The sequence below is a fragment of the Nilaparvata lugens genome, chromosome 3 (assembly GCF_014356525.2).
Source record: "Nilaparvata lugens isolate BPH chromosome 3, ASM1435652v1, whole genome shotgun sequence".
NCBI classification, from domain to species: Eukaryota; Metazoa; Arthropoda; class Insecta; order Hemiptera; family Delphacidae; genus Nilaparvata; species Nilaparvata lugens.
The window spans coordinates 26,662,405-26,688,597 of record NC_052506.1 but is presented as its reverse complement, the minus strand read 5'-3'; the positions used below and the strand labels follow the sequence as shown (position 1 = coordinate 26,688,597).

General features: G+C 34.7%; 1 protein-coding gene across 4 annotated transcripts in view; it reads left to right on the top strand.

The window, feature by feature from the left end:
• LOC111054026 (rab3 GTPase-activating protein catalytic subunit) overlaps positions 1 to 26,193 on the top strand; it is a 280,846-nt gene that overhangs the window by 128,822 nt on the left and 125,831 nt on the right. For 3 of the 4 annotated variants that reach the window (XM_039423432.1, XM_039423431.1, XM_039423430.1), the window contains exons 12-16: positions 434 to 571; positions 1,742 to 1,841; positions 2,633 to 2,955; positions 4,363 to 4,569; positions 7,142 to 7,405. In XM_039423432.1, coding sequence (XP_039279366.1) covers positions 434 to 571; positions 1,742 to 1,841; positions 2,633 to 2,955; positions 4,363 to 4,569; positions 7,142 to 7,381 — 1,008 coding nt within the window. In that variant the 3' untranslated portion in view covers positions 7,382 to 7,405. Of the gene's footprint in view, positions 1 to 433; positions 572 to 1,741; positions 1,842 to 2,632; positions 2,956 to 4,362; positions 4,570 to 7,141; positions 10,449 to 26,193 lie in introns of those variants that run through there. The other variant, XM_039423429.1, reaches the window with a different exon arrangement.

Genomic DNA, 26,193 nt, shown 5'->3' with positions numbered 1-26,193 from the left:
GATTAAGCTTGTGTTCACTGAATGAGTGAAATCACAGTTACCTTTTCAAATAATTACAACGTATAGAACATTCAACCAATAAATGTTTGAACTAAGAGATGATTTGTGATGCTACTCGTATCAAAAATTTCTATGTAAAATAATTGTTAATCATCCTTTACATTTCACTAGCAATCTTTCTTCAAATTATGACCTCGAACTGAATATACTTGAGAGACCTTCATCATTCAGTAAAATATATTAATTTTCCCTGGATTCATCAGAGTTTTATATTTGTTTCTTTTGTAGCTGTTCAAAAGTAATAATAACCTCTTATTTCCATTTCAAGGCGTTTAAATATTTTCTATGCAATTATGGAAGAATAAGTCAAAACAATGCCCTCTGTATTTCGGATAATACTGTTTAGATTATATGATATTCGTTTTTTTTGCAGGAGGCAACACCAAAAACAGAAGATCAAATAGATGAAGATGCTGAAGTTCTAGTTAACTTGGGATCAGATGTTCAGGGTTCAGAATTGAGGACTCAGTTGATGAGCGCATCTCTTCTTTCTGACATAGAATCTTTCAAGGTTTGTTATCTTGAATTAGTCTATCGATAGAGATTTGAGATTTGTAGAAAATTATCTTTAGAACAGATTCCAGACTGTTGACTGACAAACTAGTTGCAAAACCTGAACAAAGTCATTATTGGCCATTGTAATATGTTCAATAATAGTAGCCCGTTTCAATACATTAGATTCATTTTCTTTAATGACACACACATGAGTTATTCACATTCAAAGATAATACTAAATCATACAAAGATGCTATACTGTAAATGAGTACATTAAAATTCTGACAGATCAAACTTTTCTGTTTAAATTGATAAATATGTGAGTAGATGTCACTATAAGTGTTTACTAACACTTGAAGAGTAAAATTTGATAGTTTGGTTTTTTTTTAATTCTCAATGTACTCATTCTTGCATGTTTTATTAGTATCTTCGAGTGTGACTAACTTTGTAACGGTTCGAGGTATCGATGTGCGGTTTTCGCCATTCATTTTCTGTTCAAATTCTGTATCGAAATCATGTACCATATGACAACCTTTCCATTTAAAAAAGTCAAGTTGGAGTCAAAATGGCGGATACAAGATGGCAGACAAAAATTTGTAGCGACAGAAAATTAGTTCTTTTATTCGAAATAGGATTCCCAATGACTGTCAAATTATGTTAGTAAAATAAATATTGAGCTGTTTACATAATTTTCACCAACAATGCATGTTTTATATGATATGATCATTTTGATGTAGTGTTCTATTGCTGATGTAAACGAAAAACTCAATTTGACTTTTTGTAAGATTTATTGCATTGCTGGAAAGTTGGAGAGCATAGATGTGTTACTATGTGCCAAATCGACGAAACTGATTGAACTTGTTTGGTTCACTTGATCTTCTCAGATCACTTGATCAATCAGCAGTTGACCGAAGGGTACATTCTTGATTGCCAGAGAACATAGTATGATTAGCCCTAGAATAAAACTTAAATTTGTTTGAATTGTAATGGATATCATTAAAAATGAATAATCCAATACTGATTACACAGTGTATGAAAATTAATGGTAAATTTGTATATTGCCACATCAGAAAACAACATAGATAAAATAAAGTTCTATTATGAAGATTATTTTAAAATTAAATGTGAGCTCCTGTCATTTTATAAACTGTGAACTTGAAACAATTATACAAAAATGTCATTTTAGGCTGCCAATCCTGGAGCAGTATTAGAAGATTTCATCAGATGGTACTCTCCACGGGATTGGATTGAAGACAAAGAACCGGGTGAAGATGGCGTAGTAAAAGGTTGGTTTCATAAATCTTGAGTTGGAAAATTCATCATATTATTAATTCTTATTCAATTCAATTCACTTGAAGATAAGTCTAGTCTGCATGACAAGTATTGAAAAAAGTCATATTTTGAAAATTTTGACCCTTGATAATGGCGTGATTGTTCGTGTCATCAAATAAAAAAGGGTATTTGTGGTTCAATGTAATGAATTATCAAGTACCTTAGTTGAAAAATAGAAGGTTTTATTTGTTAGAGAATTTTTTTAATCCAAATTTAACAAGTTCAACGTTGTTTATAATTATCGGTCAGATTCAAAGTGGATATTGTGGAACGTTATTTGATGGGAAAAAAATTATTGAGAAGGTAGATTATTATATGAATTTGTGAAAATAAATAAATAAAAGTACGTTTATAACAATGTTATATTTCAGCCGGATTCGAAATTCAACATGTACATCTCAATACAGTTTGTAAAATTTCATCACGTCAAAATATATTTAAATATTGTTGTTGTTAGCGTATGGCTTGAATTGTGGGGAGTCCCGATGGAAATTCCACTACGTTGACATACAGTAACCACAATCTCCCATCACGGAAAACTATAATGGTTATTCTTGATTTTGATGCATTCTTTATTAGGCGGAGTTAGTTCACATAAGTTCTATTCTAAAAAGTTTCTTCCGATTTTAGAAAGCCAAAAGCACAAAACAGAAGTCACTGATCCACGTCCAGAAAAATTAGAATTTTGAAAAAAATCACAGCACCAAATGTTTCAAATATTATAAGGAAATTACATATTTTTCAGGTACACTAAGCAGTAGGATGCAAATTCCTGGCAACCCTTGGCTCGAGATTTGGAGTGTAGCTAAGCCAGTGCCAGCGAGGAGACAGAATCGACTGTTTGACTACACCAGAGAAGCGGAAAAGGTGCTACATCGACTGGACCTGTCGCAGCCGGCTGATGCTGCTCGAATGCTGCTCTGCCCGCTGATGCATGCCTCGCTGCTCCGCCTCACGCAGCAGGCACTACCCATCGACATGCACCGCCTCATCGCCGCCATCAAGCACATCTCGTCCAAGGCCGAAACTCTCTTTCGCGTCTGCGAAAAGGACATCAATCGATTCGCGGTAATCAAATCAAATCCAAATTCATTCATTTATTCTTCAATGATACGTGTTTGAATAATAGTAACAAAAATACAAAGAAAGAATATTCCTCACATGGGCTATGGTGTCTGTGTGCAAAGAAGTGTCTGAATTGATTTATTTAATTTGTGTAGATTAAGTATTTGAAAATTAATCAGCTACAACATTATAACTAATGGTAAAAATAGCTGTAGAAAAAATAACAGAGGAACAAATTATTAGAATTCTGTTGTGCTATTACTTGGATTGGCTCAATAGTACCACAGAGAAACAATAGCGTAAGTAGATATCCCATGGTATAGGGCGTTTATGTCGCAACTTTTACTGTTATCTCAAGCCGATTACTGTTGATTATTGTCGAATTTTACTGTTTTGTTAGGGTGAGAATGTATGAACGGAACAATATGAGAGACTACCAGTGTCACACAGCTTCACGGGAAAGAATTACATAAACTAGCGGCTTGAGATAACAGTAAAAGTTGCGACATAAACGCCCTATACCATGGGATATCTACTTATGCTATTGTTTCTCAATGATAGTACACTCAAGATTGGATAATTTGGATTACACTATGTAGTTATAAATGGATATCTATGAATTCCTATGAGGTTTCAAGAGGTATAAAAACTGTTACCGTACTAATTCAGTGCAATTCAAAATCTAATTTAGGGCTCCCAAAAAAATTCAGCAGTGTTTAGAATGTTCACTGACAACATTTTATGGATTTCCAATGGGGGTTAGGCAGCTGAAGAATCTCAGTTCCTCAGTTCTCTTCATTTCAGGGGTGCTATTGGCACTACTACATTTGTAGAGGGTTTTTATAGACAGTTTGATTTGATGGAAGGACTCATGAAAGGACTCTCAACATATTGTCAGGTGTCTCCACATTTTTAGGGCGCCCAACTGGTTTTTCTAGGAGTGCAGATCTTGTTGTCCTTATGTTAGTAATCCATTTCCCAATGTTTTGGTAAGTCAAACCAAACCAGCCAATAAGGTATCGAGCAAAAACTAAAAAATTCACTTCTATGTCACTCCAACATGATTGAGACTTGCAAACGGTCTCAATTAATTTGTTAAACTAGAACATTGATGATCAAAACAATGGAAATATTTCTCATTGTTAGAGAATCCAAGATGGTGGCCATCATTGGAAGAGGTTTTTTATTGTTTTACATTCGCCAAACATCGTTATTGATTGCAAAATATCGAATTCATTATATTCATGAAATATCGAATTTATACAATTTTAAAATTAATACAACTACTAAGCAAAAATTTTATCACAAAAATGCGTCATGTTTGTAGAATGTGGATAGTGTTCTTATTGTTCGATGATAATTAGCTTCTTTGAAATGGATGAGTAAATAATTTTGATTGCAATGTTGTAGGAGATCTGCAAAGAAGTAGCACACGCAGAAGCGATGATCGCGCAAGTGGCCTCTCTGGAGCACAAGCTGTGTCCGGGCACCGGACAAACATGGCTCATGAAAAAGTTTCTTTCTGATCTCGTTGTTGAGCCTGAAGTCGCTGTTCCGGGCGGACCGCACTCAGATATTGGCAAGAGGATAAAGTCAATGTTCGCAGAAGCTCGCAGGGTAAGATAAAGCATCTAATCATTTTTTCCACATCATTTATCATTTGTTATTTTATTTTTCACTTTGGACCAATTTTTCAACTTTTGCAGCTGAAAATAAAATTAATATTCCAGATAAATTTCATCATTTCTCACCTCTACCCGTGTGCAAGTTGAAAATGATTTTTCCCTCCATCTACTGTCTAAAATACTTACATACTGTACTCCCTGGAACCTAATACTGTACTAAAGTGTCACTTTTTGCTCTCGGGTCTAAAAAACAGAAAAACTTTCTAGTGAGTAAAAGTAACATCATTTAAATAACATGAGAAGCATCTCTATTTTAAAAACTTACATTGGAAATAGGTTGGAAGGTCTAAGCTCAGATGTCGAAGCATGTAGAGTACCATAGTCATTGGGCCAACTAAATGCAATACCTCAACCAGAAATTTGATCAACATATAATATAGGTATATATGTGTATGCTAAAATTATTACATACTTCGTATTAGTATACTATAAAAATTTATAAATATTTTTAATATTCCATGTTATTCAAAATACCAGCTAACGAATATTTTCCATCAACTAATCAAATTTTGAACGCGAACTTTATTATAGTGTTGTTATTAGTCGGCCATCATTGTTACAATTTTTGCCGACAGATAGCGCATAGCGTTGTCGGCAGTGAAATTGTGCTTACTGCCAGCTGTTTACTTCTTGGGTTATGTTCTAACACATTGTTACTGATCATGTAAGTTTTTAAAATTATTTTATTTGCAGTTTATAAATTAATGTAGGTTGAGGGAAAATCTTGTTTCCCTCAGGGAGAAAAAGCGGTATTTTTCACTCTAGATATACAAACAACTATTAGGAAATAATGAGTGTATTTATGAGTGGGTAAATCATAAGCAAACAGGCTTTTGGACTTTGTTGTGAGAAACTCTCCTGGCTTCAATAATATTGCCACTGTTGTAACCCTGTATCAATCAGAAGTGTCCCTGAGTGTGGGATATATTGTCCCTTCACTCATCAGGATACGTTTAGAGCCGAGCAAGTACAGAATAAGCTTTTATCCGTTTCCAAAACAGTGTAGAAGAATAATTGGTTATCAGGTTTTTATCCCTTATGATGAAAATTGACAAAACACATTGTAGAAAATTCTACAAAAATCTATATGATCACTCGAGGCTCAATAATCTTTTTTTATGTTGTCATTAAAACTAGTCTCAGAGACTAAGCATCAATTTTCATTTCACTGTAAATCATACTCTATGAAAAACTATAATTAGAAAAACCTTATTCTACACTGTTTTGGATGAACCCAATCAATAAATAAATCACAAAGAAAACACAAATCCATAATTGAACGAGCGTTAGCGAGTTCTCACTTTCCACTTACTGAAGGCCAAAGTCGTTGTCTGTCTGTTTGTATGTTATACAATAACTTTATGAAGAATTGATCAATCAGCTTCAAATTTTGAACTCGTATTCTTCGAACCTTTTTACAGGTCAAGTTTGTTGGACAACAAAATTGACTCACTCCTTCGTCCTTCACTTCACTTCTTTTTATGAGATACTAAGCCGTTCTCAGACTTTTTTCTCTCTTTTCTGCTTTGAATAGTATTGACTAATAATGTGAATATTCCCGAAACGGTTTGAGATATCGATATGCGGTTTCCGCCATTCATTTTTTCTTGAAATTCCTTATCGAAATCATGTATCGTACGACCACCTTCCTATTTAAAAAAAATTGAAGTTGCATTCAATATGGCGGATCCACGATGGCGGACCAGATTTTAAAGTCATTGTAAAGTAGTTTTTTCAATTTGAGTAGGATCCCCAATCACACCCACCGTCAAATTACCTTTGTGTGTGAGATATTAAGCCGTTCTCGGGGTTTTCACCCACCCTGTATATTTCCAGCTACACCTGACAACAATGCTCCTTGTATTTTGAAAAACACGTAATTTTTAGCTTCAACCATCATCACCAACTTCATTGTCCTCACAATGAGCTAAATCTCTCAGCAAAGATGAGCTCGATTTCAAATTACTCAGCCTACTATTTAGCCCACCTTGCTTTTTTCAACACTAAATTGAATTTTACTTGAGAAACTATTAATTTCAAAATACCCATTCGCTGTTCATTGACTTGATTCTGTATTGAAATTTTGAATAAAAGTTTAATTCTATTCCTTAATGCAAGTTTGAAATATTCCCAAATACTTGTGAATTATCTTCGGTAACGGAAATACAGTTCCGTGAAATTACCTCAACCCTGGATAAATTGGGATAAATTGTGTCTTCCCGGACACAAGTTAGCAAAATCTTCATGTGAGAAAGTTATTTGCCAACTAAACCCTTCTGATCACTTTAGATCACTCTAGATGGATATCTCGAAAACCAAAAACTGAGGATGCTATTAAAACTTAACTTTCAAGTATGATGTTTTCTTGTTCCAGCTTGAATTCTGAGGTGTACTACTATTACTTTTTTGGGATTTTCTGTTTTTATGACAAAACAGAGTGAATCATTCATATTCTCCGATTCAGTTTTTAAAATTATTGTCCATTTTTTCTCTAATTTTTTCAGGTGGTGTTGATGACAAATGAAGCTGATCAAGATTCATCAGACAGCGAAAAATCCAAGTCGAAACCTTCTGGACTAAATGCAGCAATTTTTCCAAAACCGACTGAGAAAGAATTCATTTTGAGAGTAAGAGCCCCGTGCCAGAACTCATTCCTAGTGATGCCGCACCGTCTTACTGTTCGACTTTCATCAAATGCTATCTCCATGGCTGGATGTTTCTCACAGGATACAACATTCCAGTAGACATCTGTGATACGTATTTGTAAGGTGATGGATGTTTAATTTTTATAGGCTATTATCAGGTGATAGACACAGTTAATTCTTACATAGTATTTAAATAAACTAACTATAGGCTATGTATAATTTTTATATTTTGAAAAATTTTAAGTAATAAGAGTTTCTAATTAGAATAAGATTGAAACAACTAGGAGAAAGAAACCAATCAAACTATTCCATTCCATTAAATAAATAATGGATCTTGAGATAATGCATTTACCACCTAAATATCATTTCTTCAGACGGTTAAGAGACAGACAAAGACAGTCAAGAGACAGTCAGAGATGGTTCGAGACAGTCCAATCAATATTCTAAATCAAGTACTCTTTTAAGCTTTGTCTTTGTTTAATAATAACTATTATTAAATAATAGTTATAATAATAACTATTATAATTGAACGAGCGTTAGCGAGTTCTCACTTTTGACTTAATGAAGGTCAACGTCGTTTTCTGTCTGTTTGTATGTTCGAAAATAACTTTAGAGAGAATTGATCAATCAGCTTCAAATTTTGAACACGAATTCTTCAAACCTTTTTACAGATCAAGTTCGTTGGAAAACAAAATCGACTCACTCTTTCGTCTTTTTTTGGGATATAGAAATAACATTGAAAGTGCATAAGGAAGAAATTGGTTTTGATTGTATTATTTAGTCAGCTGGAATTAATTGCATGCTATTCCTTCAATTTATTCAAAAAAGTTGATGCTATTTGGGAGATATCACACAGACTGTCAGATAGACAGAATTTATGCGCCGACACATGATTTCACGTTTCCGGAAAAATTGCTACGGTTTTAAATTGGCAACTAAATTAATTAACAGTTCAATTCTGTCAGTAAGTTGAGGATTGTTCAAGTTAAATATTCAAGTTGTCACTTTTTTAGTTTAGTACTAAGTTGAAGAACTTATTCAAAATAAATTTATTGAAAAATAATTTGATTGGGCACTGCTCAATCAGTGCTATCCCCGAGAGTATAGATAATTTGTATGAAATCTCAATGCTTCAGAAATAACATTTCATGAATAATGAATTTATATATTTCCAAATAAAAGAAATATTTTCACAAATAAAAATAATCATTAAACATGCAATAGGTTTTGACGTCACTGGAAAAAAAAACTTTGAGCTCCAGCCACGAGAAACGTGGCGTTTCAATAGCCGCTAGTTTTTCCCCTGTTAGCCTCCGTGGCCTGTTTCCATAATATATATTAGAATATATTATTTTAATAGTTGACCGAACGCAGTGAGGTCTATGTTTTAACTCGGATTTTCTTTCGTCTGTCTGTATGTATGTAACCCATTAACGGCTAAACGCGTTGAAAGAATTCTATGAGGTTTGGCAGGAATAATTAACTGCGTGTCATGTATTTACAAAGTTTTTTGAAATTTTGCATTTAAAGGATAATATGAAAGGAAAAGGAATCTCCTCCATACTCCAATATCACTATATATTTATCATCCACTCTGAAGATAGGATTGATCAGACTATAGAATTGTTCATAATTAATCAGCTGACAAATGGATTATCCATTGCATGCAATACACAGATGTCTGGAAAAGCCGGTGAACAGGTGTCACCAGATTCTTGTGGATGAGAAAACTGCATGAGGTCTACTGAGAACTACTAGTATTAATTATATAAGACACAAAAACAGATACAAAAAAAGGTGCTCAAGTGTGTACTTACATGTAAAGTTTGTCAAGCCGAAAAATAATACGTGAATCATAATAACCTGCAAAACTGAGCAAATGAGATTGAAAACAGTGTGGCCAGCATGACAGAACACAATTTCCATGTTAGTCTGATATGTGGGCAACCTGCGAATAGCAAAATATCCCTGCTATCTGCGTCTGTATTACTTTTACAGGCAGTTGAATATTTTTGAAAGTTTTGTTGCGATTCACTCCACTGCTCACTTCACTATCAGTGCACTTCGTGGATTTCTCAACTTGTAGGAGTCAAAAAGATATAAGTAGGGCTACAACCCCCCTCCCCAGCATAGTCGCAATGGACATGATCACATTGACTTTTTTGCCATAGACAAATTCAAATGTTGTATGGATGCACGCATATTACATAAACACAGAATGCAAGTTCACAACTCAAAATGATAAAACAAAGTTTTGCAAAAATTATAAAGTAATTAACTAGTGGAGAAGTCTTAGTTACTCACATCATGGTCTACTTGTAATTTAATTTGATTTGTAGATCCTTTTTTGAAGCAAAAATGTTGATGACAGAGTCATAGAATTTTACTTCTGTCATCGATTTCTTGAAATATTGTTTTTCAATGCACAGTGAAGCTAGTCCATTGAGTCGATTTTGAGTGGTTGAATTCTTAGTGTATGTTTTGATGCGTTTAAGAGCCGAAAAGGTGCGTTCGGCAGTCCAGCACTTGTAGCTGGGATGGTGAGCAGTAGATGAATTAGTCTGCTTGTTTTAATGAATGTCCCTGTTGAATCATTGTCCACTCAATAGTAATTCAATTTAGAAATGCAGTGATTGAAGGAAGAAGAGGAGTAAATATACAACTCAGCCTCCAAACTATTTGCATTGAAATATTGTCCTTATGGATACTTTATTAGGTCTTGTAACACATGAGCTGGAAGTGATCTGTTGAACTCCTCAAACTCATCACAATTGAGGAGAGCAAAAAACTTAAGCTTGGTCAAATCAGCAAAGCGTTCTTGTATGTGCATCAATATATTATCAAGTACTTCAAAAAAGAGACGGCGGTAAGAAGACTCCATATCGTCATTGGGGCCCGAAACTCTCTGTCGCTTATTCGGAGGATTTACATCAACAGAACGAATCAACTTGGACCATATGTTACCAAACTCTGATACGCGGAGCAAACCAAAAGAGTCAGCAAACTGTTGCACTTCTGCATCACAAAACGCGATATATAGATGGATTTTTAGATAGAAACTTTCTATACACCCGGTTTCACGGTACACATTCATTCGCAATTGAATTTTTATTCAAGATCAATAGATGTTTCAGTAGTTACAAATTTTCAATAACATATTTCTGAATCAATTACTGTGTTTGTCAATGTATGAAATTTGACAGTCATCATAAAGGCTACATATCCACATACCCACATATCAGCATTAGTGAATGTCTCGGGTACAGTGAGACATACGGTCTAATGGAATATTTCTACTCGCTCGGACGGACTGAGTGGGAATACTCCCATAAGAACTCTTGCGAATTATATTTCCACTGTACCGGTCACTGACTCTGACACTAATATGTGCGAATCCGGCTTATTCATCGTCCAGTATAATTAAAATAAAAATTAGATTTAATCAATCACTATAATCGGTGGGGTTTAAGATATGTGACTCAAGTGTCAAATTAGGTAGTTTAAAGTTATAGAAGTTTTCATACAAAAAAACCTGTTCATACTCGAAATGTCGTTGAATAGTAAATTCAAGTCCGTCAATATAGCAATACCGTAGAATGGAGTGAATAGGGACAGTTTTTCACACTTTTTCTTATAGCCTAACTTACAAAAAAATTATCTTATTCTGTTTGTGATCCACTTATGGCTTTCACTCTTGGTATAGGTATCTCTTGGATTGAACAATTTTTTTGCATCCACCCTCTTTTTCATTACCGTAAACTGAGGTGACTTTGCCTAGTTTTCGAAAATATTATTTCTAAAAATACATTTTTTAGTGTATCCAACAACTAAAAAAAAGGTAAACATTCTATATTACTAAAAAAACATCAAAATGTATAGTTTTGACAAAAAATATATAAATATTAATTAACATTCTTTTATTAGAAATAATTTTTCCCCACTAGGCAAAGTCACCCCTGAAGGGAGGTGAGTTTGCTCACATTATATTTTCTTCATAATAACACACCAGAAACCTGTTCACAGAGCAAAGTAACACCAATATATTAAAGTCAGTGATATTTCAACTACATTTAAATGATCTTAACAAATAATTTGTCCTATAAATTCTAAAAATATGAAGAAAAATGATGTCTGCCAGGAATAATCAATAAATTTGAGAGTCTTGAAATAGGAATTGATGAAAATTTATTTTATACCTTTGTAAAAAATTACAAATATTACATTATGAAAATTGATCATGTTAGCCTACATTATGATACAAAATTATCCATTTCTGGAATAAACAAAACCCCTCTTCTTGTCTCTTTAATGGAATCAATTTTTTTGATGATATCCTTCCACTCATAAAATAGCTTGTCCTCTTTAGTTGGCCATTTCCATGCTTTTTTCCCTTTCTCGAAGCACTTGACTGATAGTCCATCTTTTAGAACCATCATGACTTGACCGGGAAAGAGGTTTTTGTTGTAAGTGACCATGACATAGTCTCCGATGTGGTATTCTGCACTGCAAGTGGTTACTGGTACTGGTATATCAGCCTCATCTTCACAAGCTGATTCATCTTCTATACTTGAAGATGAGGATGAATTCACTGCGCTGCATTCGTCTTCTGATGAAGAGGAGCTTTCTAAATCTTTTGGGCAAATACTTTTTCCCGGAGGCACATTAAGTTTTTTCCGCTGTATCCGTGGCTTCTTGATGATCTCACCTCGTCTTTTTTCGAGGTGCTGAAGGAAGGCTTCTCCCACATCAACAGAAATGCATTCTAAAGATGTGTCTAAGCTTGATTCAAGACTGGAAGGTGGAATCCTACTTAGAATTTCATTAGGGTTTATTGGATAGATACTGCACTTCCTAAAACCAGGTGGCACAATGTCCTGAAATTTTGGTTTCATCTTCTTCATCAACTCATTCAAAAGCTGCGCAAAAACCTCTTTGGGCAATGTCTGACACTTTACACCTTCTGGTTTGTCAAGCCGAAAAATAATACGTGAATCATAATAACCTGCAAAACTGAGCAAATGAGATTGAAAACAGTGTGGCCAGCATGACAGAACACAATTTCCATGTTAGTCTGATATGTGGGCAACCTGCGAATAGCAAAATATCCCTGCTATCTGCGTCTGTATTACTTTTACAGGCAGTTGAATATTTTTGAAAGTTTTGTTGCGATTCACTCCACTGCTCACTTCACTATCAGTGCACTTCGTGGATTTCTCAACTTGTAGGAGTCAAAAAGATATAAGTAGGGCTACAACCCCTCCCCAGCATAGTCGCAATGGACATGATCACATTGACTTTTTTGCCATAGACAAATTCAAATGTTGTATGGATGCACGCATATTACATAAACACAGAATGCAAGTTCACAACTCAAAATGATAAAACAAAGTTTTGCAAAAATTATAAAGTAATTAACTAGTGGAGAAGTCTTAGTTACTCACATCATGGTCTACTTGTAATTTAATTTGATTTGTAGATCCTTTTTTGAAGCAAAAATGTTGATGACAGAGTCATAGAATTTTACTTCTGTCATCGATTTCTTGAAATATTGTTTTTCAATGCACAGTGAAGCTAGTCCATTGAGTCGATTTGAGTGGTTGAATTCTTAGTGTATGTTTTGATGCGTTTAAGAGCCGAAAAGGTGCGTTCGGCAGTCCAGCACTTGTAGCTGGGATGGTGAGCAGTAGATGAATTAGTCTGCTTGTTTTAATGAATGTCCCTGTTGAATCATTGTCCACTCAATAGTAATTCAATTTAGAAATGCAGTGATTGAAGGAAGAAGAGGAGTAAATATACAACTCAGCCTCCAAACTATTTGCATTGAAATATTGTCCTTATGGATACTTTATTAGGTCTTGTAACACATGAGCTGGAAGTGATCTGTTGAACTCCTCAAACTCATCACAATTGAGGAGAGCAAAAAACTTGAGCTTGGTCAAATCAGCAAAGCGTTCTTGTATGTGCATCAATATATTATCAAGTACTTCAAAAAAGAGACGGCGGTAAGAAGACTCCATATCGTCATTGGGGCCCGAAACTCTCTGTCGCTTATTCGGAGGATTTACATCAACAGAACGAATCAACTTGGACCATATGTTACCAAACTCTGATACGCGGAGCAAACCAAAAGAGTCAGCAAACTGTTGCACTTCTGCATCACAAAACGCGATATATAGATGGATTTTTAGATAGAAACTTTCTATACACCCGGTTTCACGGTACACATTCATTCGCAATTGAATTTTTATTCAAGATCAATAGATGTTTCAGTAGTTACAAATTTTCAATAACATATTTCTGAATCAATTACTGTGTTTGTCAATGTATGAAATTTGACAGTCATCATAAAGGCTACATATCCACATACCCACATATCAGCATTAGTGAATGTCTCGGGTACAGTGAGACATACGGTCTAATGGAATATTTCTACTCGCTCGGACGGACTGAGTGGGAATACTCCCATAAGAACTCTTGCGAATTATATTTCCACTGTACCGGTTACTGACTCTGACACTAATATGTGCGAATCCGGCTTATTCATCGTCCAGTATAATTAAAATAAAAATTAGATTTAATCAATCGCTATAATCGGTGGGGTTTAAGATATGTGACTCAAGTGTCAAATTAGGTAGTTTAAAGTTATAGAAGTTTTCATACAAAAAAACCTGTTCATACTCGAAATGTCGTTGAATAGTAAATTCAAGTCCGTCAATATAGCAATACCGTAGAATGGAGTGAATAGGGACAGTTTTTCACACTTTTTCTTATAGCCTAACTTACAAAAAAATTATCTTATTCTGTTTGTGATCCACTTATGGCTTTCACTCTTGGTATAGGTATCTCTTGGATTGAACAATTTTTTTGCATCCACCCTCTTTTTCATTACCGTAAACTGAGGTGACTTTGCCTAGTTTTCGAAAATATTATTTCTAAAAATACATTTTTTAGTGTATCCAACAACTAAAAAAAGGTAAACATTCTATATTACTAAAAAAACATCAAAATGTATAGTTTTGACAAAAATATATAAATATTAATTAACATTCTTTTATTAGAAATAATTTTCCCCACTAGGCAAAGTCACCCCTGAAGGGAGGTGAGTTTGCTCACATTATATTTCTTCATAATAACACACCAGAAACCTGTTCACAGAGCAAAGTAACACCAATATATTAAAGTCAGTGATATTTCAACTACATTTAAATGATCTTAACAAATAATTTGTCCTATAAATTCTAAAAATATGAAGAAAAATGATGTCTGCCAGGAATAATCAATAAATTTGAGAGTCTTGAAATAGGAATTGATGAAAATTTATTTTATACCTTTGTAAAAAATTACAAATATTACATTATGAAAATTGATCATGTTAGCCTACATTATGATACAAAATTATCCATTTCTGGAATAAAAAAAACCCTCTTCTTGTCTCTTTAATGGAATCAATTTTTTTGATGATATCCTTCCACTCATAAAATAGCTTGTCCTCTTTAGTTGGCCATTTCCATGCTTTTTTCCCTTTCTCGAAGCACTTGACTGATAGTCCATCTTTTAGAACCATCATGACTTGACCGGGAAAGAGGTTTTTGTTGTAAGTGACCATGACATAGTCTCCGATGTGGTATTCTGCACTGCAAGTGGTTACTGGTACTGGTATATCAGCCTCATCTTCACAAGCTGATTCATCTTCTATACTTGAAGATGAGGATGAATTCACTGCGCTGCATTCGTCTTCTGATGAAGAGGAGCTTTCTAAATCTTTTGGGCAAATACTTTTTCCCGGAGGCACATTAAGTTTTTTCCGCTGTATCCGTGGCTTCTTGATGATCTCACCTCGTCTTTTTTCGAGGTACTGAAGGAAGGCTTCTCCCACATCAACAGAAATGCATTCTAAAGATGTGTCTAAGCTTGATTCAAGACTGGAAGGTGGAATCCTACTTAGAATTTCATTAGGGTTTATTGGATAGATACTGCACTTCCTAAAACCAGGTGGCACAATGTCCTGAAATTTTGGTTTCATCTTCTTCATCAACTCATTCAAAAGCTGCGCAAAAACCTCTTTGGGCAATGTCTGACACTTTACACCTTCTGGTGTATCACGCCAGTCTGACAACAATTTTCTCCATTCATTTTTCATGGATGAGAAAACGGACACATCCAGAGGTTGTGTCAGATGAGTCGTGTTTGGTGGGAGGCATACAAAGCGTATATTATTTGCTTCACATAATGAGATAACATTGGGGTTGATATGTGATGACAAATTATCGCCAATCAATACCTTCAAACCGTCTTGTTTTTTAAGGGTTGGCAATAAGTGGCTGATAAACCAGTCCTCAAATGTATTGGAGTCGAACCATCCATGTTTAGTTCTATTATATCGGCATCCTTGTCGCCCCCCTTGGAACCAAGAACTCCATAAGTGTTCTGCCTTGTAAATAACATATGGTGGAATAAATCCACCTGCTCCATTTACACAAAACATTACACTGAACGAAGATTTGCTGAAATTGCAGACTCGTTCAGGATATTTGACACCACGTTTTACAAGATCTTTTTTGGCCTTAGGGTCATCACTTGAATTTGTCTCGTCATAATTCCATATATGGGAAGGTGGAACCCCATCGACAGTTTCTTTCAAGTTGTCAACATATTTAATAATATCCTCTCTTGTAATACTGGCTCGGGAGATTTTTATATTTGGAGCAAACCTGTTTGTCAAAATCTTATGACGTTTTAGAAATAGTTTAGCCCACTCTTTGCCTGGTATATTGTTTAAAAATTGTTTTATTATCCTGCCTTTTTTATTTAGATAAGCAGCAACTGACTGCCTCAAATCATCAGTGGTGATAGGATAACCAAATTCTGCCAGCTTAAGAATGTGCTTGACAAATGCATGCTCCTCTTCATTGGAAAATAAATTTTGCCCACCTGGTTTTTTTGAATGCAGACCTTTTATTTTGTTTCCCAGCGTTCTCAAAGGTATCCCATAAACTTTACTGGCTGTTGTCTTAGGCATCCCACTTTTTATGGCATCCAAACACTTTTCCAACGATTCCTTGGTGTAATTTCCATATGAACGGCTCCCCGGAGTCTTGGTGTAATGTCGTGTCATTTTCAGTTGAATGTAGTGTTTCTGTAACAAAAATATGAAACAAATAGATTAGTGATCAGTGGTACTCTGTATTATAAGATCAATGTCATAATAAAATTGATTTCATTAGAATAGGAAATAGAAGAATTCAGTTTCATTAGATTAGAAAAACATCAATTCGCATTGTTCTCGAATTTATTTAATAATTTATTGAATTGCTATGTTTTAATTAGTGCTACTTTCAACAATAAATCAGAATATTTGAAAAATTCAAGATATAAAAACAAAATGTCTCTAAAATATCTATTTACGAAGTTTTATTGGCATAAAGGCTCTCGCAGTTGGAGCGTTGGGGTGAGATTGCCTACACTCAACTGTATGCAAAGTCACCCCACCTTCCATTTCATTTTGTACTTCGGAAAGAAAATAGACAATAAAAATTTATTCTGTACAAAGAATGAAATAAAATTAATGGTACCAATTCAGAATACTCTAATGAATACATTTTAACTCTTACCTTGAAAAATAAGCATGTAGGCTTTACAAAATAAGTAGAAGTTGTAGAGCATCAATAAAATTTATAGGTTACACGATCTCCGACTCGGATCTGCAATAGATCGATAGTCTACTCTATAGTCCATCTTTCATGCTGTATTGAAAGAGGACGAAAAATGGCATTGAGAATGTATAGTTTATACGATTCTAGAAGCATTGGTTTCCCGGCAAATTTGTATTGAATGTTTTTCCAATGTTATTAGGCAAAGTCACCTCAGATAGGCAAAGTCACCTCAGTTTTTTTTTATTGCTGTCCCTATTCACCCCAATGGTGGGGTCAATGGGGAAGCAAGTGTGTATAGCATGCAAGTTTTTTTTTAGACCTATTATGGGGTGGATAGGGACACAAAGAACCTTATTAAAAAAATAATAAAATATTTTTAAATATATTTATATTTAATAAAAATAAACTAAGAAAATACATTTGAAGTTGAAAATTTTCGATAAAAAATGAAATCCATAATTAAGTCATTAGAAGTTACAGAGTTCAATATTGTATCAGCTCTTCATTGAAAAAATATCTTCCTCTCTTACTAGAGGGGTCTTTTAGAATTTTTAAAACTTGTTCCTTATTGAATTCGCAGACATCTGGAAAAATATAAACATTTTGCATTTTCACGAAATTTTTTTGTCGAAGGAATGATCTCATGAACTTATTACCTGAATTTTTTTCTTCAACCTTCCCAATAAATACTTTCACCCCTGTGTCATATTGGAATTTAACTCGCACCCAATTTCCTTTTTCAATTTTCTTCTCTTCATGAACAACGTTGACTACTTCAAGATAAGACTTTGAACTTCTATAAAACCAGCAAACACCAGTTTTAGGCAGTATCCCTATTCACCCCACCTCAAAATGCAATGGTCAAGATTAAAAAAAAATCTAGAATAAATTAAATTCCAGTTAAATATGTAAGCATATTTAATGTGTTATTACTTATTAGAATCAGTAGAATTCATAGAAAAATACTTCAAGCTTGTGACTACAAACAGTTCAAATGTCCAGGCAAAACTTTTCAGGTTACGTTTCTATCTGTTCAAAGAATCAACAAGAAGCACAGCTGCCGACAGCATAGTAATCAAGTTGAATAGATGATTTTTATATTAATGTGTAAAGAAAAATCCCCTCTATCACAATAAATTAGGTAGAGCTATAAAAATTTTATAAGAAAGAAGTTATTGAAAAATTTTCAATTTTCCCAGTTTTTGTCCTTATTCACCCCTGCGTCCCTATTCACCCCGTTTTACGGTACGGTACTGATTTGTCAATTGAGGGCATTGCAGCACCAAATTACTAGTTCATCAACAGTTTGTTCAAGTCTTACATAAAACCACATATCATTTTTGGAACAAATTTTTCAGCCAACCTCATCACATCTCTTAATTTTGCTGTCTTTATTTTCAAGTTTTCAGTATAAGGGTTGGTTAATGGAGGTAGCTGTAGATCATTGGTGAATGATTTCCTAATATCGAACTTAAAAAAAACTTGTTTGTTGGTCCATTGTAGGGGAGACCCAAACTTCATTAATATGCATAGCATTATATTCAATATTTTATATTTAGTTTATAAAAATCGTTCCCTTCCCTTGCTAATAATAGAAGTAGATTTTTTTAATGATTACTGAAATAACTAACGGGAGAGTCGTCTGGAATCGGACACCTTAGCTTTTTTCATAAAATAAAATACAGGATACTTCAAAATGGGAAAGAAAAGTGTTCAAAACTTACCTCTATTCATATTTCACACGAATATTTGATGAATTTACTTCAATATTCACTTCTACAAATAAACATGGCGAAATTAAAAGGATCTTGCATATCACCTCATTCTAAAAGTGGCGGGTGGTATCGGACATGCTGTAGAGGGTGGTATCGGACGAGCACAAAGTAATAATGAAGTTAGTTTTTATTATTGATATTTACATGAATATTAGTTTTTGAAAAAGTATTTTAAAAACATTAATGGGAATTAGTAAAAAAAAGTTGGATGTACTGACTACAAGTTTTTTTTTTGCACATAAATCACATTTGAAAAATAGTTTTTGTCCTTCCAAATTGACACATTTTTCATGAGCCCAACCTAGACACCGACAACATTGGATCCAGTCTTCTTGGAAGGTCTCCTGGCAAATAATGCACTTATACAGTTCTGAATTAACCACACACACATCATTCCTTGACCGGACTGGATTAAGTATAACCTCAATTTCACACTAAACTATATTTACAATTAAAAAGAGAGTTCACCTAGTGAGTTAAATTTATACTTGGAATTAAATGTCAACAAAGGAATCAATAATTTGTAAACTACGTTTGCAGTTAAAAAGATAGTCCACCTAGTAAGTTGAATTAGTACGGTACTTTTCGAGAAGTAGTAATAATTTGTCTTGTTCAATTGAATCGCCCCTCGTGATTATTATAAGGAATTATTATGAAATGAGGAAATAGTAAACATTTTTTTGTATTTCATCAAAGCTAGAAAAAACTGATTTTCAACAAAAGAACACCAGAGATTTTTGTAATAACACCAGTAAATAATTTGTGGTTTTCTATTGGTTCTTAAAAATTTCTAGTAGATTAATCGGCTTCCTGAATTAATTCCGTCAATAACTGTTCATCAGCTTGATTACAAGTGTGATAAACTACTGATATTGTACCAAGAAATATGTATACAGTTTAATTAGCTTATTATTTACAGTGAACAGTTCTGTATTAAACACACACACATCATTCCTTGACCGGACTGGATTAAGTATAAACTCAATTTCACACTAAACTATATTTACAATTGAAAAGAGAGTTCACCTAGTGAGTTAATTTATACTTGGAATTAAATGTCAACAAAGGAATCAATAATTTGTAAACTACGTTTGCAGTTAAAAAGATAGTCCACCTAGTGAGTTAAATTAGTTATTTTTTTTGAGAAGTAGTAATAATTTGTCTTGTTTAATTGAATGACCCCTCGTGATTATTATAAAGAATTATTCTGAAATGAGGAAACAGTAAACATTTTTTTGTATTTCATCAAAGCTAGAAAAAACTGATTTTCAACAAAAGAACACCAGAGATTTTTGTAATAACACCAGTAAAAATTTTGTAGTTTTCTATTGGAAAAAATTTCAAAAAAGGTCATCTTTTTCTTTTTTCATCCTTTTGCGTTGCATTGCTTGTTCCTTGTATGGAGTTGAAGTCAGAATTTCACTTTTTTCACTTCGGCGTCCCCTTGTTTTGTACTTCTGATTGGATGTGCTTGGAAGAGGAGAGATGACCATCAAAACACCTGATGCCGACATTCCAGATGCTGTAGGTACTGGGACATCAGAGACGACTGGGTCCTGCGGCTCCTTTTGGTTCTGTTGTGTTGAATCAGCTTGGTGTGCGGCGGTTTTGTCATCAGTTTCTTCTTTCTCATCAGTCATTGATTTTGAAAAGTCCAAGTCCGAAAAAACATTGCTATCAAGGGGATAAATTGCTGTGCACTTGAAGCCTGCTTGAGCTAGTTGCATTCTACAAATTTGTGAGAATGCAGTATTCACCAAGGACATTCACCAGCTACATCCTTCAAACCTATTTTCATGTTAGGATATTTTCTCATCCACTGTGAACAAGCTTCATTGTACGAGTTCTTGAATGGTTTCATAACAGCCCTATCCAATAGCTGTAATTTGTGTGACGTGTGTGGCGGTATGCTGAGCATGTGGATATGATTCTCTTTGGCAAATGAAATCACTCTCAAATCTTTGTGGCTGGAGTGTCCATCCAATATCAGTAAGACAGGATTTTTCTCACTGGGTTTGACTCTTTCAACAAACAATTGCAGCCATTTCAAGGAACCTTCTGCTGTGATCCATTCACTCTTTTGGCCATCAAAAATACTACCCACTGGTGCATCTTTTTTCAAGTCTTGATCAATTCGAATGCGAGGATCCACAAAAAGAGGTGGAACAAACAAATCACCAGCAGCATTTATTGACAACAACACTGTCACATTTATGCCTCTCTCCCCAGATGTCAATTTCCCAACTTGCTTCTTCCCCTTGACTGACATCACTTTGAGTTTATTGGTGTGAACACAAGAAACACCTGTTTCATCAGCATTAAATATATTCGAAGGATTAAAATTGTATTTCTCAATCAGTGCTGTTAAATGATCAAAAAATCGCATCACTTGAGCTTTGTTGAACCCAACAGCTCTTTGTAAGCTGGTTGACTCAGCTGTCCTCAATGAGATATCTTTATGACGTTTCATGAAATCATAATAAAAATCTTTCCCAGCCGTCTGTTTCTCCCGATTGAATCGATGTTGAACATTCATTATTTCAGCCAGTTGGTAGACAAGTTTCAAAAACTCAGCTCTGTTCAGGGGCATGAGCTGATTATCAAGAGATTTAACATGGTCGTATAAAACTTTTTCAGTCTCCTCATCAAAAATGTTCTTTGAAATGTTCCTTTATTCGCTGTCCCAGGTGCAGATGAAGCTTCTCCTCCCAATTAAATTGATTTTATACGGTCTCCTAATGTACTTTTTGGGACAGAATAGGCTTCACTAGCTTCCCTTATGCTCAACTCCTTCATTAACACTTTTTCCATAGCTTTTTTCATATTTTCCTCCTTCCATTTCCCACGAATCTTAGGCATTTTTATCTGCAAAATAAAAATACAGCCCTATTAGATACTTTTTCTAGTTATTTTGGTGTCCGATACCGCCCTACTTGCCTCTGTCCGATACCACCCGATTGTTGTTCAAAACTAACCTAGTTGCCATTCAAAAAGTAGTGTGTCGATTGCAATCATTTCGTGGGTATTAACTGCCTACATACTAGAATACATCTTAAAAATAGTTATATTGCAGTATACTTACTCGTTTGTCCTGTGTGAGTCCACAATAACTTCGTGCAAGGTGTTTTACTAGGAAAAACAATAAAGATACTGTGACGCTCAAACGACACTGAATACTGTCTCCAATATGGCGTGATTTTGTTTACACTATTAGAAGGAGCAAAACTAAAGCTTGAAAAGTGCTGCTACTAGTGTTATTCACCGCAAATACGTGTTGTCCGATACCAGCCGCTGTCCGTTACCAGACGACTCTCCCCTAGTCAAAATCATGTCTTGCTTCAATGAAATAACTATTTATTTCTTTGATGCTTGTTTGATGTGATTTTCATACTCAACTGGCAAAAATACTCTATCTTTCTCAATGATTTTTCAATAATGCCAAAACACCTATCACAGGGCATAGGAGACCAGCTCTAACTCCCACTGGCTCGGAAACCGGCCCTAAGTGATGTACTAAGCTGATTTAATCTGGCTGTTAGACAGCTTCAAGACCAGCTTCAACTTCGACTTCCTGCCCTTCAAAATTAACTCTCTCAGTCATCTTAACTTTTTATAGTAAACGTTCCAATTGTATGAATCTCATACAACAATAAATTCAATCTATCAGCTCTGTGTCACCTAAATAATTTTCTGAAATCTTCCCATCTTATACTGGATGGGTGAAAAGTCCGAGAACGGCTTAATATCTCATACACAAAGATAATAATTTGACGGTGGGTGTGATTGGGGATCACACTCAAATTGAAAAAACTACTTTATAATGACTTTAAAAATCTCGTCCGCCATCTTGGATCCGCCATATTGAATGCAACTTCATTTTTTTAAATAGGTAGGTGGTCGTGCAATACTTGATTTCGGTAGAGAATTTCAATAAAAAATGAATGGCGGAAACCGCATATCGATATCTCAAACCGTTTCGGAAATATTCACATTATTAATCAATACAAAGTAGAAAAGAGAGGAATAGTCTGAGAACGGCCTAGTATCTCATAAAAAGAAGTGATCCCAAGGTGGGTGAGATCAGTGATGTTACTAAAATTGAACATACTACTTTACTATGACTTTAAAAATCTGGTCCGCCATCTTGGATCCGCCATTTTGAATGCAACTTTATTTTTTCAAATAGGAAGGTGGTCATGAGATACATGATTTCAATACGGAATTTCAAGGAAAAATGAATGGCGAAAACCGCACATCGATATCGCAAACCGTTCAGAAGATATTAACATTACCAATCAGTACCATGCAAATCAGAAATGAAATACATGAGTGGTAGGCTATTGATTAACCTCCTGAGTCCCGAGAAGGTCATTTCAGTTAGAAATTATTTTCTTGGATGAAATTAGGATAAAAATGGATCCAATCACACATCCTTTTTAGTTTTGAAGACAAAAATGTTGAAATATCCAAATTATAGATGGTATAGTATACTATACCTTGGGTCTCTATGAAGTCCATGCTTGCCTTACTTTTTTTCTAAAGGGCAATCTCAACAACTACTCTGTAATGTAAAGTTTTTGTACAGGATAAGTAAATAAAGTCAACATTTATAATAATAAAAGTTTATTACTTGATGATAATGTTAAATATTTAGTCATAGAAGCTATATTTTGTCCTGTTTCAAGTTGAATTATTTATGAAATTCTTCAAAGCAATTACGGTCAGCATTTAGACAAAGAAAGACGTTACATTTCTTGCAACTAGCCCTACAAAGTTTTTTGCATTCTGGCAATCTACATTTTTTGAACACTGTTGTTTTTATTATTTGTGGCATGTGCTCTGCGTTTTTCTTTCTCATGTAATCAGGAGGAATTGGAGTGATACGTTTTTTTGGTTGTGGCTGTAGTTCCTCCTCAGAATCAGACTCACTCACACTGTCATTCCCTACAATGCTAGCAATCAACTTCTCCCCCAATATCATTTTGAATTCTCTCATCTGCATTATTCCTTTTTTTGAACCGGTTTTATCAATTATACTTTGTCTGTATTCGATCCAAGAATTTGTGACAGCAAGATTGATAAAATGTAACATTGTCCGAATTGTCCATTTTTTTGATCGGGCTCTCATTGGACAGACAGCATTTATTCTGTCTGCAAGATCGATTCCCCCCTTGTTTGAATTGTACTCCCTAATAACTGCCGGTCTTTTAACAGTAACAAATTTTTTCGACCATCTCTCACATGTATCCAATGGGTCAGAGGCAAAATGACCGGACAACATCAATACACTTTTGTTGTCCATCCATTTTGTGATGCACATTTGGTGGGCAGCTCTAAGCAAAGAATCCATTGACCCTCTGCCCTTGGCCAGTAACTGATTTTCTGTCTTCAATCTGACAGTTTTTGGAAGCCTGTTTGATACAACAGTCCCTGTGGCCTTGATGCCTTTTGATAGCAGATTGTCAACAAGTTTTACCGAGGTAAAATATCGGTCATGATAAATGTAGTGACCAGGCTTCAGTGTTCTGACTAGAGTCATAACAGCTGCCTCACCCAATCCTAATGATTGATACTCATCAGGAAATGTAGTCTTCCCCTGGTAAAACAAAAAATCGCAAACAATTCCATTTGGATTGGCAAGTACGAAAACTTTCAAGCCTACTGGATTTGGTTTTCCTTTCACATACTGCCTGATTCCACATCGCCCCTCAAACGGTACTATCATTTCATCTACTGCAATGTGAAGAGAACGAGTCTGTTTCAAACAACCTTCCCTCACACGATCAATGAAAGGCCAAAGTTTCCATAGTTTATCTTTCAATTTCATCTCAGTTGAAATATCATTATTAAATATTACTTTCAGGGAGGTCCGCAGCAAATCAATTTTTTCCCAAAATTTCAACCACAGCTGATTTTAGTTGAGAATGAAATAATTTTACCTGATCTTTATCAGAGCTGTCAATGGAAGACAGTTGTTCAGGTCTACAAGTCTACATTTATAACTTCACCAATATTTTCATTTGAAAGAATATTGATCAAAATTTAATCACCGATACAGTAAAACCTATTCATTTGATGAATAAAAACACAAACAATCGACCAAAACGACTTTTTTGAAAATTTTGATTGAAAACTATTCAAACCTCAGCTGACTTTACTTGAAATAAAGAAATAATTTTACCTGATCATCATCAGAGCTGTCATTGGAAGAGTCAATTTGCTGTCCAGGACCAGGGTCAGGGTTAGGCAGATAATTTGGATCATTGTCTTCGTCATCTCCATCACCGAGGTCGATATCTGAGGCATCTAATCCATCAAATAGAGCTGTTTCAATCTGGAGCTCATCATCTGTAAAAGAAAAAAGTTCTGTACAATTCAGGTAGCCTATGTTCTGTACAATTCTGCAACATGAAATCACTGCAAAGCTACATTTATTGTTGCTGTATCCATATTTTGAAAAAAAAAATCATCTGAAAAATTCAAATTTTTGGTTGGGTCCTAGTTTTGCTAGAAGTACATTTCAAATTTCAAAGAAATCATTGATTTTCTTGGAGAATATAAAACTGTAAGTTTACTTTAAAAACTTAACTTTAAAAGTGTAAAAAAAGAGTGGATAATAAAGTTGATAACAAAGTCGGAACTTGACTCTTCACAAAATAAATTATAAACACATCTAACAAGAAAAACTGGGTTTAGTCCCGAGGTATAGGATACTATACCTAAAAGAGATTTTGGCTGTAGAAAATGTTATTCAAAATATTTTGGCTCAGTAATGTGCATGTAATATCCCCTGATATATCTAGAATAATATCCATTACTCATATTAGTGAAAAAAAACTCAAAATTTACTTACCAATTGAAATAAGTGCGCGTTGATCAGAGGTTGAGCGTGTCGAGTCGGCCATATTTTTTCTGATATGCTTTGGTGTAGTCAACAGGTGGCGAATTGAAGAACTAATGGCTGAAGTAGTTAGAAAATTTTATACTAGATGTCGCTGTGAGCTGAATGACCGATTTTAGTTCAGGATTGTTCACAAAATCACATCGATGTGCGGTTTTCGCCATTCACTTTTTCTTGAAATTCCGTATCGAAATCATGTATCACATGACCACCTTCCTATTTTAAAAAATAAAGTTGCATTCAAAATGGCGGATCCAAGATGGCGGACCAGATTTTTAAAGTCATAGTAAAGTAGTATTTTCAATTCGAGTAACATCCCCAATCACACTCACACCCACAAGCGCAGTCTCCTTTTGTGTGTGTGAGTAAAGGGACGGTCTGTCTACCTGTATACTACAAAGTATATCAATGGCGCAGGTAGGCCGGGCGTGTGTGCCTGCGCGTGGGGGAGCGAGGATCAGCTTAATCTTTCAGCGCTCATGGCAGTATAGCAGTTGATAAAGTTCTCTTCACAAAGTACAGGAACACATAATACACATAATCAAGGATTCAACAAAATCACGTCCATACATTCAAAATAGG